This window comes from Solenopsis invicta, chromosome 4 (genome assembly GCF_016802725.1).
Source record: "Solenopsis invicta isolate M01_SB chromosome 4, UNIL_Sinv_3.0, whole genome shotgun sequence".
In the NCBI taxonomy this organism is placed as follows: domain Eukaryota; kingdom Metazoa; phylum Arthropoda; class Insecta; order Hymenoptera; family Formicidae; genus Solenopsis; species Solenopsis invicta.
In genome coordinates, this window is record NC_052667.1 from 25,223,286 (window position 1) to 25,239,033 (window position 15,748).

At 35.3% G+C, this 15,748-nt stretch overlaps 2 protein-coding genes across 9 annotated transcripts in view; one reads left to right on the forward strand and one right to left on the reverse strand.

The window, feature by feature from the left end:
- Positions 1 to 115: 115 nt before the first annotated feature.
- The window catches only part of LOC105200139 (peroxisomal leader peptide-processing protease), a 111,680-nt gene continuing 96,047 nt past the window's right edge, over positions 116 to 15,748 (forward strand). Inside the window, exons 1-2 of one of the 4 annotated variants that reach the window (XM_011167552.3) lie at positions 117 to 562; positions 6,090 to 6,125. The gene's annotated coding sequence lies outside the window, so the exon portion shown is untranslated. Of the gene's footprint in view, positions 563 to 5,037; positions 6,007 to 6,089; positions 6,126 to 15,748 lie in introns of those variants that run through there. The other 3 variants (XM_011167551.3, XR_005574691.1, XM_011167550.3) reach the window with 3 other exon arrangements.
- LOC105200138 (ion transport peptide-like) overlaps positions 12,718 to 15,748 on the reverse strand; it is a 73,896-nt gene continuing 70,865 nt past the window's right edge. For 4 of the 5 annotated variants that reach the window (XM_039448802.1, XM_026137442.2, XM_026137443.2 and 1 more), the window contains one exon: positions 12,718 to 14,619. Coding sequence is in view for 1 of the 5 variants with exons in the window: in XM_026137443.2 (XP_025993228.1) it covers positions 14,508 to 14,619 (112 nt within the window). In the remaining 4 variants the exon portion in view is untranslated. The remainder of the gene's footprint in view (positions 14,620 to 15,748) is intronic. The other variant, XR_005574692.1, reaches the window with a different exon arrangement.

The window sequence follows — 15,748 nt, forward strand, 5'->3', positions numbered from 1 at the left end:
CCAAGTGCTGCTGTATATCCTTGTCGCGGATTTCATGGACGCAACACATGGAATTCAAATTTTTCCGGGATACATCACGTGATACGTCGTACCGCGTCACGTGACGCGATTTCAAGTAATCTACATTGGCGATTACGTTAGCGTTTTCTCGGAGCCCGCGACGTGCCGCGTCGGCGGTAATCTTTGTTTCGTGCGAAGGGTTGACTAGGGCGCCGTAAATTTACACGTCGCACTTGTGCGCAAGGCAACGTGGTCGCGGATTCGCAGGTATCACGTTGTGTCGTTCGTGCTTCGTGCGCTCGCCCCAGAGAACAAGCTGAGTTCGCGGTCGTGTGAGAAGAGGTTAGCGCTCGCGCACCCAGCAGCGCCAAGTTTGTATCGCGCGGGAATCTTTGGCGACAGAGGACGCGTTCGAGGGATGTGATCGATATGACAGAATTCCCAATCTTCGTGAGAAATAACAGAGTACGCTAAAAAGTGGACACAAGATAACAGAGCTTTTCACGATGCAACGGCGCTGCTAATCGAATTCGCAGCGTTGGCGAGAAGACTCGACGTAACGGTGAGTCGAACATTTTGAGACTTAAAGATCTGAGATCAGCGAGAAATATACCAAGAAAAATCATAAAAATGATAAAAAATAAATTTATTATTGTTATTATATATTATCAATTAAATATTATTCTATATTATATATTTAATATATAATTATGCAAAGTCTGAATCTTACTGGCGTTTTTTTCCTCCAAACGCCGCGCGTTGCGAGAAACAGTGCCGACTACAACGATGTAGCGTAGCAAATGAAATACCAATATCATCGCAAGCGACCCTGCTTTTCACGGAGTGCGGCTCTTGAAGCGAAGAAAAGTGCCACCGAGATCTGGGGATGTGTGAAGTTTGGTACGAAATCGTAGTTCTGTTAAGAGTTCTGGATTATTCACAAAAAAAAGGAAGAAATCTTTAATAGTTTTTACAAACAGTTCTGCCCATTATAACAAAGAAAAGAAATTTTGAAAAATGGGGATGCTAACTTAACACCCAACACTAGCAGCGAATAACTCTGAATAGCTATTAGTTATTAATAACTTGAGGTCTTTTAACAAATACTAGAGTTCTCGCGCAATATAAAAAAAGTTTTTGTAATTACAAGAAAAAAATAAAAGAAATAAAAAAATGTACATCAAGTCCGAATAGTTCTAAATAGCATATACGATTCTTTTCGACGAGTTCTCGATAAGTTTTAGAAATAGATCTGTCCGAAAAAATAAAAAAAATCGGAATTGATTTCTCAGATCTGGTATCAAAAAGATAATCAAAACCTAAAAACTATCAAAATTACGTTTTACGTAATTTTCTCATTAAGATTTTTGATAGAATTCCGCAGTAGTTATTCAGAACTCTCAACAAAACTCCCAGAACTCTTAAAAAAATGTTTCACGATGTCTACCTTGTAGTTTTTAAGTGCGAAAAAATTTTTCCAGAGTTCTAGGAATTCTGTTGAGAGTTTTGGATAGCCCTTAATGAGTTCTATCAAAAATTCTAATTATTTTTTTGATAACACTTCTGAGAATTCAATTCCAATTTTTTTTACTTTTTCGAACAGAACTATTTCTAAAATGTATCAAGAACTCTAGAACTCATCGAAAGGAATCGTATATGCTATTCAGAACTATTCAGACTTGACGTACATTTTTTTATTTTTTTATTTTCTTTTTCTATTAATCAAAACAGTTTTTTTATATAGCGAACCCCAATACTCGTTAAAATATATCAAATTATCTATTCAAAATTATGCGGTGCTAATTTTGGGTGTAAAGTTAGCACCCTCATTTTTCAAAATTCATTTTTTTTGTTATAATAGCAAAACTCTTTGTAAAAACAATCAAGAACTCTTCCTTTTGGTGTAAATGATTCAGAACTCTTAACGGAACTATGATTTCGTACCATAGGGGTGCCAACTTCACACACCCGTGAAATTAGCATTCCCATTTTTCAAAATTTATCTTATTTGTTATAATAGGCAGAACTATTTGTAAAAACTATCAAGTACGATTTCTTTCTTTGTGAATAATTCAGAACTCTTGATAGAATTAGGATTTCGTACCGTAGGGACGATGCCAATTTCACATGTGTGCATGTACATATATACATGTGTTTGTATTGGAAGCAAAACGCCCCTTACGGTGTGCAATTCAGAACATTTTGTGTCTTGATCGGACATGTTAAGACAATTCGTGAATCATGATCTTAAAGCTGATCGCGTCAACTAGATCTTTTTTCTTTTTACTTTAAAAACTGATAAACTGATAAATTTATTTTATACAAGATCTTTCATAAGAAAATTTGTAAAAAAATTTTAACATTCTTAAATATTAGAAGTAATGTTATGTAAAAATTATATATCTTTTATACTGAGAGATTAATAATACAATTTAAAAATTATCGCGAGTTGTAAAAGAATAATTCTATCAGAAAAATGAAAATGTACGAGAAGATACTTACGGCACAAGAAACACACTTCCGTCTTCGTTCTCGCAAAGGTAGAAGTGTATTTGTTTTCGTCATTAATTGTTATACTATTCATAAATTATATTTTTTTACGATTAAATACGAATTCAATAGTAATCGATACGGTTACGATTCGATTTAAAAATAATTTTTCTCTTGTCAGTCAACTGCGCGATCGATATTTAAGTTTCAATACTTGCCAAACGAAACGAGCATTATTTTTAAGAAACATTTATTTTTAATATTTATGTAGTTTAGAAGAATTATAGCAATTGTTAAAACAGAGGTATAGAGTGCAATATTTTGTACGTAACAAACGTATAAAATTAAATAAATGCACAATATAATAAAGTGCTAAATGATGTATTAATTAAATTATATACATGTCGCAGGCAAATAACAAATTTAGGAAAATAGTATCTGACTAGACAAATGCGATTTGCCTAGTTAGGTTAGGTTAGAATAAATTATATAATTTGTGTTTTTAAAGCAGGTATTTGTGTTTTTAATTCTCTTTAAATACACAACATGCCTGCTTGAAAAACACAAAAATTGTATAATTATTAGGTTTTTAAAGCAGGCATTTGTGTTTTTAATTTTAAGCTATTTGATCAGGCGGATAGTATTTGCCTAGTCAGATACTGTTTTCCTAAAATTGCTATTTGCCTACGACATACATATATAATCTATTCACAAAAAATATCCTTTAAACACGGATAAATTGCGGCACGGAAGGATAATGTGTGAAACAGATTTCAGTTGATTACAATATTTAAAAGGAAAGCTACACGCGGTAATTGGTATTGCATTTCTTATTCAAATCTCATATAATGTACGAGGTCACGCTAGTTGAACCCAGTATATATACATAATTTTAATTTTGCTCTAAGATTAGCACTACTAGATTTTTCAGCTATTAATTGTCTTTATTTTTTTTAGACACGATATTATTTGAACTTTTAAAATTACCAGAGCATATAATAATTATTACAAAAAAATCTAATTTTTATTTACGTTTACTTCAAATCAATGGGGATCATCAACAACTAAAGGTGATTTCATATATATATGTAATAGAAGATCATATCATTTAAAGGGTCAAATATTTACATTGAGAAAAAAGTTGTTAATTTAACTAAATTTTTCAACTTGATTGAATTCCTTCAGTTTAAGTATTTTCGTATTTAAATCAAGTACATAAATAATTAAACTAAAAAAATTTTTGAGTCAAAAAATTTAGTCAAGTTAGTAACTTCTTAGTATATAAGTTATTCTAATCACTCACCGACGCGCAGCAGCGGAGTAGTAGGGCTACGTTCACCTGTAACACAAAAATACGAAATCTAGATTAGCACTAGATAAACGACACAATTAATATTAAAAAACTAATGTAATGTTACTTACCAAAGGGTTGCTCCGCCGTTGCCCGACACTCCCCCAGGCCTCCGCCTCCTCTCCCGGATTCCGTCAATGCACAACACAATACTCGCGACAATTAATTACGATCGCGCGCTAATTATCGAAGCAACGCGCGACACTTGTTGACGGATCTCATCCGGCGAAGCGACATCATCACGAAGCGAAAGGGACACACGACCGCGCGAGGTTAGATTCAGAATGCGTAGATCAATATTCCATCGGAACGTTTTTATTTCAGTGTCGCAAACGAAAAGTCGGAAGTAGCTGTGTGTACGAAGAAAGCTGTTCGACATCGATAATAGTACACGAGTTGGAGCGCGATGCGTTGGCCGGATAAAGATTGCGGTGATTCGCGCGGAGCGAATTAACCTCAAATTTCATGCAGTCCCGCAACAACAAAAACGCGAGTGTCTCCGAGCGATTTCGCGGTCTCGTCCGAACGTTTCTCTCATTGCAGGTTACTCACGAAAACTCAGACGTATGTACGTGCAAAGAGAACTCAACTCACGACCTGACGATGACGTCACATGAAGGAGTACGCGTACGAACGGCACGAAGCACGCCGCGAGAGAGACTCGTCGACCGTACACAACCAACACAACACACTCAACGAACTTCACACTGATGCCACTCGCGCCCGTCGCCGCACGGCCCGTCGCCGCACGGTTCACGGCGAAGAGTCAACACACACGTCTTGGGACGATCGTCACCATACTCACAACACTACACGTAAACAATCGACTTGTACATACGTATCGAAATACACGCAGCGAGATCGGAGGTCCGTGCACGCCAAAATGCGTTACGTAGCTGCTGTGACGCCGCCGTGCGCGATCGGTCCACCGACTGCTGGCCCGTCGCTCGATCGCCGAAATACGCATATCGCGACGGCTCCTCGTCACGCGATAGTCGGAATCGAGCTTTCTGCGGATCTACCACGATGGAACGCGACACGAAATCTGACGAATCGATCCGCGATCCGCCACACGTCCACCCGCCGCCCCCTGCGATGCCGTACTGCCTAGAGTGGCGCCGGCGCACGCGCACCGCCGAATTGACGCCGAGCGATGACTCATCGTAGTGCGGCATCGCTGGGGGCGGCGGGTGGACGTGTGGTAGATCGCGGATCAATTTCGTTAGATTCGTGTCGCGCTCCATCGCGGCAGGTAGATTTGCAGAAAGCTTGATTCTCGACTCCGACAATCGTGCGACGAGGCCGCCGCGATACATGTGTTTCGGCGATCGAGCAACGGGCCAGCAGTCGATGGCACAGCGGCAATAATGTAACGAATCTCGGCGTGCGCGGGGCATGCGAACTCCGATCTCGTCGTGTGATTATCGGTACGTATGTACAAGTCGATTGTTTACGTGCAGTGTTGTGTAGTAAGGTAACGATCGTCCTAAGACGTATGTGTTGCTCTTTCATGTTACAACGTGCGGCAACGGGCGCGAGTGGCATCAGTGTGAAGTTCGTTGAGTGTGTTGTGTACGGTCGACGAGCCTCTCTCGCGACGTGCTTCGTGCCGTTCGTACGCGTACTCCTTCGTGTGACGTCATCGTCAGGCCGCAAGTTCTCTTTGCACGTACGTCCGAGTTTTCGTGAGTAACCTGCAGTGAGACAAACGTTCGAACGAGACAGCGAAATCGCTCGGAGACGCGGGCGTTTTTGTTGTTGCGGGATTGCATGAAGGTTGAGGTTAATTCACTCCGCGCGAGTCACCGCAATCTTCGTTGTGCCAACGCATCGCGCTCCAACTCGTGTACTATCATCGATGTCGAACAACTCGTATGCGTAACTACTTCGGAGTTTTCGTGTGCGACACTGAAATAAAAACGTTCCGATGGAATATTGATCTACGCATTCTGGATCTAACCTCGCGCGGTCGTGTGTCTCTTTCGCTTCGTGATGATGTCGCTTCGCCGGATGAGTTCCGTCAACGAAGTGTCGCGCGTAGCTTCGATAATTAGCGCGCGATCGCAATTAATCTCTTGTCGCGAGTGTTGTGTTGTGCATTGACGAAATCCGGGAGAGGAGGCGGAGGTCCGAGGGGCGTCGGGCAACGGCGGAGCAACCCTTTGGTAAGTAACATTACATTAGTTTTTTAATATTAATTGTGTCGTTTATCTAGCGCTAATCTAGATTTCGTATTTTTGTGTTACAGGTGAACGTGGCCTTACTATTCCGCTGATGTGCGTCGGTGAGTGATTAAAATAACGTATATACTAAGAAGTTATTAACTTGACTAAATTTTTCCACTCGATTTTTGTAGTTCAACTATTTATGTATTTGATTTAAATACGTAAATATTTGAAGAAATTTAATCAAGTTGAAAAATTTCGTCAAATTAACTACTTTTTTCTCAGTGTAAATACTTAACTTTTTAAATGATATGGTTTTCTATTATATGTACATATAAAAGTCATCGTGAGTCGTCGATGATCCATTAATTGGAAACAAACGTAAATATAAATTAGATTTTTTTGTAATAACTTTATTGTGCTCGGGTAATTTTAATAATTAAAAATAATATTTTGTCTAAAAAAAGTAAAAGCAATTAACATCTAAAGAATCTAGTAATGCTGATCTTCGAGAAAAATCGAAATTATATATTTTGGGTTCATGAAAATAAAGCCATTAAGAAAGGAAAATAATTATTAATAAAAATGTCAAAATTTAAATTTGTATTAAATTTATTTTATTATCTTATTTATACCAAACATAAGAAACTATGAACAAATTTTTATTTTATTAATCTCATATAAAAATAAATAAAATAACGAACTAATATAAACGCATCAATTTTTATATACATGGCTATTTTCATGATCATCACTATTAGAAAATTTTTAAAGATTTTTAGATTATTTAAAACATTTGTAATAACGATCATCAAATAAATGTAATATTTTATTTATAAATAAAGCTTTTTAACTTTTTTTAATATGCTATATATATTGTTAATATATAATATATATACATTTATACAATAAAATAAATAAAATAAAATATTTTTATTTTACTATAATATATATGTATATGTTCATATTCTACACATAGCATATTATAGTATTCACATTCTGTGAATATATTTATATGTGAATATATTTATATGTTGTAACAAAATAAAAATATTTTATATAAATTTATGTATATAATATAACTTTAAATTAAAACTATATATCACATATTAAAAATAGTTTGTATATAATATTTTAAGATTGTTTTATTTATTGTTTTATTTATTGTGTTTTTTAAATATTTAAAAACATTTTAGTTTTAAATATTGATGTTTAGATTTAAAACATTAAACTTTTAAAGCTGAAATTTTTAACATCTTTAAACGTTTTAATATTTTAAATCTAAACACCGTTTAGATTTAAAATATTTTTAAGCATTTCAAAAGCGGAGGTAAATATAAAATATCTTAAAATTAAGCACTTTTTTATGAATGAACATAATTGTATATAATAATTTTATAAATAATTAATGTAATGTTATTTATATTTATTCTTTTCAATTAAGTTAAAAATATATTATAAATATTTAATTATCTAGATGAATACATTCAAATATATGACGAATGAAGAACGAGCAAGGTTGGTTAATAAAGTTAAAAAAGTTAAATAATAAAATTAAAAATTTAATAACTTTTAATTTAATTTTATAATTTTTAAATCATTTAATTTTAATTAGTTATTTTTTGAACACTTTAATTCGTTAATTTGACTTCCGAGTTAAAAGATTATCTGTGTGTAAAAAAAAATTATAGAAGAATGTATACACATAAAAACCAATATTTATTGTTAATTCATATAAGCAAGCTTAATTTACAAATAAAATATATTTGTTTGATGATCCATATTATAATTGTTTTGAATAATCTAACTTTAAAAACTTGCGAATTTTTAAATTAATGTAAATAGCTTTTTACAATTAATTTTTAATTTTATTTAATTTTAACATTTATTTAATTTTTTGTTCATAAAATTCTCAACGTAACTAGTTTTGTAAGTCATTAATTCAATTTAGTTGAAAAAATATATTACTTATCCAACCCTGAGAATAAGATATGTAAATTTATAATATAAAAGCACGTGTAAGATGAAAATAAAAATGTTGGTGCGATTACAAAATGGGAGCAGGAAGAGGGAAACGTGGGGTAAAATTAACAAATCTGTAATATTGGCTTTTGATTCACCCGTTTATTCACGCAAAACAAGAATAGACGTTGGATATCCGTGTCGTTAATCGTACTCATTGTACACATCTGTCCATATACATACAATATCGCGCGTCATACGCATCCACGAAATGCATATACGAAATGCGGTGTATACACATTACATATTATATGTATGTATAATATAATTTTACTTTAATTGAATAGGATACGATTCCTCAGCCCTTTCTCATCTTCGTTCTCGAATTTAGTCGCGTGTAATGTGTAATCTGAGTATGCGTGTGTGTATATACATACATATATGTACACATACACGAGTATTTTCTCTGCGTATCTCCGAACGCGTGTAGTATGTACACCCGTCCTTTATTCTCGCGTGTACTCGTACTCGCGTAGATAAAAATATCCCACGCGCGTGTCGTTGCCGTCGTTTGTAAATGTGAACAAAAACTATCCAGCGAAAGTCGGCGTGTCTCTCGTAAAAGTGTAGACGCATATAGTCTGCTCACGTGTTGTTCATTCATATATCGGAAGGCGGAAGAACTAAAAAAAAGAATAAAAAAAAAGAGAAAGGAAGAACGAAAAGAAGAAAGGAAAAACGTATCCGCAGTCGTGCACGCACGCATGTACGCACGCACGCACGCGTGCTTTTCCGCGCGCATCGACGAAGAGCCGAGAATTGCGCGAGAATGAGCCGAAAGCTTGCAGCTCGCATCGACAGGTGCGAAACGGGAAGTAGCGGATTAACGCTCTCGCAAACGAGTCCACGAACCTATTCCGTGGCCGGTCGACGACGTGTTTCGTCCGGCGAGAATTGTTTTCTTACACAAATTTAACAAGCTGCCAGTTTTGAATTTCTGTAAGAAACTACGGAAAGTAATACAGAGATCCTAACAGAAATTTAGTACTAAATTGGCCAGTAATTAATTACTTATTTTGAGATTTAAAACGACGAGTGTTTTTAACTCTTTGTAGACACACTGGGTCCTTTTTGTCCAACACAACTTTTTTTTTATCGAAGGCTTTCTAGGCTTTCGAAGAATCAAAGTTACTTTTCAATATCTCTCTACATTACCAAATAAATGTTTAACTCAAATATTATAAAACTATTTTTTAATAAAAATTGAATTAGAAACTGTATGTAAAAGTCACATATGAAATATTATTTCAGCACCTAGATCTTGCTGTGGCCGTCTTGGCTCAAATTGGAATTTGTTTGGAGAAATTTGAGTGTAATTGTGTCCGAGTATTTCTGTCAAAAAAGACCCAGTGTGCCTGCAAAGGGTTAATAATCAAAACAAGTAAATTCCCAGTAAACGAAAATTGTTGTAAACGAATTGAAAATTTGTAAATCACTTTAATTCATTTAAATACATTTTGGATTAAAGAATCACGTCATTTCAACGTTGTGCCATAGATTAAAAACTTCTTTTGGATTGAAAAATAGGAATCACTTTATTTCAATCCCACTTCATGGTTTAAAATGGAATCAAAGAATTCTTAAACTATTGGATTATTTAAATAAATTTAAAAAAATCAAGAATTTGGATCACACGAATCCATTACTGTCCATTTCCATTTGCTGGGTTAATTAACAGTCAATTTAGTACTGTCGAAGAAATCTTCCCGGAGATTTCTTATTTTACAGCGACTCTGAACACGATATTCAAATGTGCGAATACATATGTCGAGGCGCGATAAGATGCCCATGAAATTGTGAGAAGTATTTCTGCGAGAGATACAGCACAAGTAAAACGAATACTTGTTTTGCGCGAAGTGCTCTTGCACTTTTCCAGTTTTTTACATTAAATTGGTGACATTAAATGGTTCCACCTGTCGATGCACATTATTGCGCGCGTCATTCGGATGATGTTTCTACATTGTATAAATAAAAACGTTGATTTTATGATGCGCCAAAAACGCGCGTGCTCAGGGATCAAGTCAGTTTTTTCGAGAAACACTTCAGAGTGCACGAATCAAATTTGTATGAATTTTTTATCTTACAAAAATGATGTGAAAAATCATGGAAATTAAAAAAAAATTATACAAAATGCACTCACACTGAGAGAAAAGTATTTGGATATTTACAGCATATATTTATGACTATAACTGAGTGTTAAAATAATTATGATCAAAAGCTCTGTATTTTCATAATTTTTAGTTATTATTGCTATAACGTTAAAATAATAACATGCAATATATTTCAATAAATGCATAATTAAATATAATTGGCATAAAAATTGGTTATAAATTATAGTCATTTTTAAAACAATTTAAAAACAGAGTTTCTAACCGTAATCTAATCTTTAATTATAATCATAAATAGGAAATATTTTTCTCTTAGTGCAATGTTATGTAGATAACATGCTGATAAGATAATATACGTGCCTCTCGCTTTTTCCTTGCTAAAACTTATATTATGAATTTGTTTTAACAACTTTTTCCTTACGCAATACGCGACAAGTGAATGTAAAATAAACGTAAACGAATGAATGTAAGGTAAGTGGAATGTACGATGGGGCAGTTGTACAAATTTGAGTCTTGCCTCGAAGTGTACGAGTTCTCGAAGATCGTATCCCTGACGATCGTAGAGACGGAATGATTTCAATACTGATTTTGGAATGGTTCGTAATTCTCTCTTGATCAGAGTGGCGATAAGATGTCGCAGGGCACGGCGGGATTTTCGTGGGGTACGTCCTCAGAATTTCCGAAATCGAAAAAAAACCAGAAGAAACAGACTTTTCAGAGTTTTAAGATCAATTTCACTGATGGCGAATAGTCTACAGTCTTGATTTTTATTCGATCAATTCACTCTCTTTTAGAAACAAAAATTAAAAAGCTATAACCCTGGTGAAAAAAATTTTTTAATTATTGCAAAGATATATTTTATAAAGATTTTTGAAAAATAGTTTTTTTTTTAGATTTTACAAGTTTTCTTTGAAAATTATAGAATAAGAAAAATCTTACAAACCTTAATATATAATGTTTTCATTTTATATCAATATAAAATATTAAAAAATAAGAGAAAATACTATTTCTCGGTCAAAGCGGATCTTGATGCTTAATAATATCAATTATTAAATATGTTTTTCTTGTTCTATAAACTGAAATATTAGATCTACATACATCTATATTTTCTCTAAACATCTTTAGAGGAAATATATATTTTCCCAGCACTTTTGAAAAGTGCTCCAATTCATATAAAAAAATCTGAAAAATTAGTTATAAAATTAAAAAATTCTGTAAAAATTTTTAAAAATTCTAAAATTAATGTAGAAAAGTCAAAAAAATTATATAAAAAATTCTCAAAAAATTCTAGAAAAATCTTCACCAGGGAAAATATACCCTCGTCAATTGGATGTTTATTCTTCTAATACAAAGATTGAAAATGAATCTTGTCTAAACCAGATCGTTAAATTTCAACGACCCTACTAATCGAGCTACTTCAAAATTTATCCCCGTTTATTCTTATGCACTGAAAAAATTGGTTGAAAAACTAAAATACTTATCGTCCGATACATGTAATTAAATATTGAGTTGATTTCTTGATTAAAAAATTTGAATAGTTGATATGAATGAACTGTACACGAAAAACAAAAGAATTTGTTAAAACAACTAAGAACTTTGTTTCAGAAAAGCCGTAATATACGGACAGTCAGTTTTCTATGTTAAAGATTTATAGCTGAATAAAATTAGCGATAACGAATCATATTTGTTAATACATCGGGACACCTTTCTGTAAAAATCAATCGAATATGTGGATTCAAATTTTTAACAAAACTACTAGCTGAAATGGCATACTTTTGCTGTAATCAAGAAAACTTGTTACGCTAGCAATTTTCATTGTAGCACATATAAAAAACTAATACTTCTAACAATTCATTCATTGCTTTCAGACATAATTTCTTCGTTGAACGATTAAATCTCTTATAGGCGTTGAACTAGCGCAGCAAGCTATAGCTTTTCTGAATGACCCAGTCTACTTTTTCCATGTACATTTTCTGTGCAACTAAATAAATGTTGAATCAATCCAAGTTTACTTGACCGTATCGGACTAAATATTTTAGTTTTTTAACAAATTCTATTTGTTATGATCCCCCATTCTTCTGTACTTTTATTTTGTTCTTCGTTAAGGACGGGCAGTCCCTGGACTGACTTTCCCTCGAGATTGCATATCGCATACACTCCGGACAATCATCCAATTGAACGTGACTTTGTCGTCCTATCTCGTCGCGCCCGCGAGCATCGCTCTCTCGGTTAGGTACGCGCGCTAATACTTTCGCTACGTGTTATACGCTTAAACATAACTTAAGAAACGTGAAAAAATAAATAAATACTACGCGTTTCGTGCGCGACTCCGTCCGCGGATCCGCCGCCGGACGGCCGCGGAGGAAGACGCTCTCGGCGTTGCGAAACGCCCGCAAATAAATTACAGGAAGACCTCTTTATCTATCTCCTTCGTCTCTTTGACGAAGCTTTTGAGTGTTCACGCGTGCACGCGCGTGAACATTCGACTCGCGTATAATTGAATACCGTTGGACACTGCCAGCGTCTCTCTCTCTCTCTCTCTCTCTCTCTCTCTCTCTCTCTCTCTCTCTCTCTCTCTCTCTCTCTCTCTCTCTCTCTCTCTCTCTCTCTCTCTTCCACCGTGCCGCCCAGTGCGTTCACCCCGGTAAAAACGTCGTCATATAAATTGCAATAATAACAACAATAATTCTACTATGACATAGTAATAATAATAATAATGCGGTCTGTTTGACCGACCACTTCGATCTATTTCGCTTAATGTTTGCTTTAAAATACTTAGCCGAATAAAAAAAAAATCTCGTCTTTCACATATTTGCCAAATTCTCGCGTTCATTTTTAATATTTCTCTCTCTCGTACGCTTAAAAGAACGTTACTATGCATATATCTGTGTTACGCGATATAACTACCGACACTCTTCGTCTGGTCGCGCGCACGTTCTCTGTAAACGACTTATGTCCATTTCCACTAATGTAAATTAATTTCCCACATAAACAAAAAGATAACTTGTTACGTCTTGAGATATCATTTCAATTTTTTTTTTAGATATCTCTGAAGATATCTTTTAGCTATTCACACAAGATCTCGATGTTTTCTTGATTTGATCTCGGTTTAACTTATTTTTCATTTATTTCTAATTTTTAGAACTAAAAAAAGGATAAAGAGTAAATTAAATCGAGATCGAAGTTAATCTACATTGGTGAAAATGGACATTAAAGGTTCGATCGGTTTAACTAAACAACAAACGGATGAAAGATGGCGGTAATAATAAAAATCATAATCGTGACATAAAAAATAATCTAGTAATAATATAATAATAATAATAATAATAATGTAAATTACCATTATTACTCCGTAGTGATGAATGATTGACGATTAATAATTAATCGAATAAAAACGAGTGGCGTGGTGCGCGAGAGCGCAGATATTTTATCGACTAGAATTCGTATGGATTCGCTGTGCGTGTGTGTGTGTGTGTATGTGCGTGTGCGTGCGTGCTTGCGTGTGCGTGTATGTGTGCGTGAGTGTATGCGTGCGTGTATGCGTGTGTGTATGTCTGCATGGCTCAATCGTACCGTTTCGTGGCTCGTCGTTTAGTGTATTGTTGTGTAACTTCGTTCCTCATCATCGTGTCAAGCAACGACGCGACTCACCGCGAAGAGGACTCGCCGTCCCCCTTCCGGTCTCCCTCCGAATTCTCTCAATCGTACTCTCATCGCACCGCGAGTACTCGCCGATATTAGAACAGAACGACGTATCGCGATGTCCCTTTCCGCTCCGTGGACACCGTAACCACGTCTCTCTTTCTCTCTCTTTCTCTCGAGTCGAATCATACGTTTCAAGATGCGACCGCGAATCTTTCTTCGCGAGTCTTCCTGAACATCTCGTAAACGTCGTAAGTACTACCGTATCGCTCTCCCGGTCGTCCATAATCGATAATCTCCGGACGGGATTTGTCCGGAATCTGACGAAGATCCTGATGGTTTCTTCTCGAAGTTCGACACGCGCCGAAGTTCGTCCGGCCGGTGCGCTCGCCGTTGTCCAACGCGTCAGCAACGAGTCAACCCTCCCGTTCTCTCCAAGGAACGGTATCGAATTGAATCTCGTAAAGCTCCAGACTTCCCGGGGTTCGCGGAAAGACGACGATCGACGCCCTCCTCTTCGTTCCGCCTCGTAGTCCTTTTCCAGATCGCGTCTCGACCGCGTCTTCTGCGTCAATCTCCTTCTTAGTCTTACGTATGTGATTGTATGTGTTTTTTTTTCGTGTTTGTGTGTGTATGAGAGTGTGTATATGTGTAGTGCGTGTAAGTGTGTATCGCGTGATGTGTGTCTCCTTCGTGGTGCGGCGCGTCGTTGCTCCGACCATGTCCCGTTTACTTCTTGCGACCTAGGTACTCGACCATCTCCTGCAACCTTTCCTTCTCGTCCTCAAGCAGCAGCGCTTGGATGCAGCTCGTGAAGTATTGTGTGCTGAAGCAGTCTTGCCTGCGGCGGGGACAAAGATCGAGAACAGAAAGATCGATTAGTCAACTGGCAAATGACGAGCAACCCTTGAAACTCGATTATCAAGCGTGATGCGTTCACCGGATTTGTTCGCAATATCGTTCCAAAACTTTCGTTCCACGACTTTGTACATTGATTTATAAATTTAGGAAATTTCTAATTTGTACTTTTCATAGAGATCCAATTATGTACCCTGTAAGCGCTACAACATTCCTAGAATATTATACGAATATTATTAAAAATGTTGAATAATATTCCAAGAATTTTATTCAATATTTTTAATATTATTTTAATATTATGGAAATATTACTCTTATACGTCCGCTTTATCTTAATATTCATGGAATATTATGAAAATGTTCTACGAATATTATTGTGGTAAAAAATTAATGTGAATTATTATACATAAAATATTCATAAACTTTATAAGTATTACATTTAAAAGTTATAATATTCCCGATAATTTAAAATATTGAAGTAAATAATATTATTTACTTTTCATATAATATTCATATAATATTATCAGGAGTGGACATATACCACATTTTATTAATATTAAATAATGCTTCAAGAATATTATTTAATATTAAATAAAATTGTAGCGTTTATAGGATATTTGACTTATCTTTATTTATAAATTTTGAAAAACAGTAGAAATTTTAGAATCTTACGATTCAAGTAGCACTTTTTGAACAGAACGTTTGAAGGTTTTATGTGCGGCATATTGATATGCACATTTAGGCGAACAAATCTGTGAGTTAGCAACTGTTAGTGCGTAGGTAGGCATCTCGGGACACGTGTGGGTAGGTATCGATATTGTTTCTCGCACTCTACATCAAGAATTCGTTTATAACGGGTAGAGTGCGAGTCGTTTCACTTAAAAAAAAAAAATTGCAAAAATGTTCAAAAATGTTCGAACAGCGCAAAATTGTAGATGTCGCCACCTAGAAAAAAAAGAATTCCTACGTCGATCCTCCACCTTTTTATCGTCCTGAAAAAAAACAATGGCGCTGCAAAAACATCGACGAGGCGCAAAAATTTATCAAAATGTAAAACATTCGTTCAGCAAAATTGCTGCCAAAAACAGTCGAAAAATCATCGTCCCCAAAATG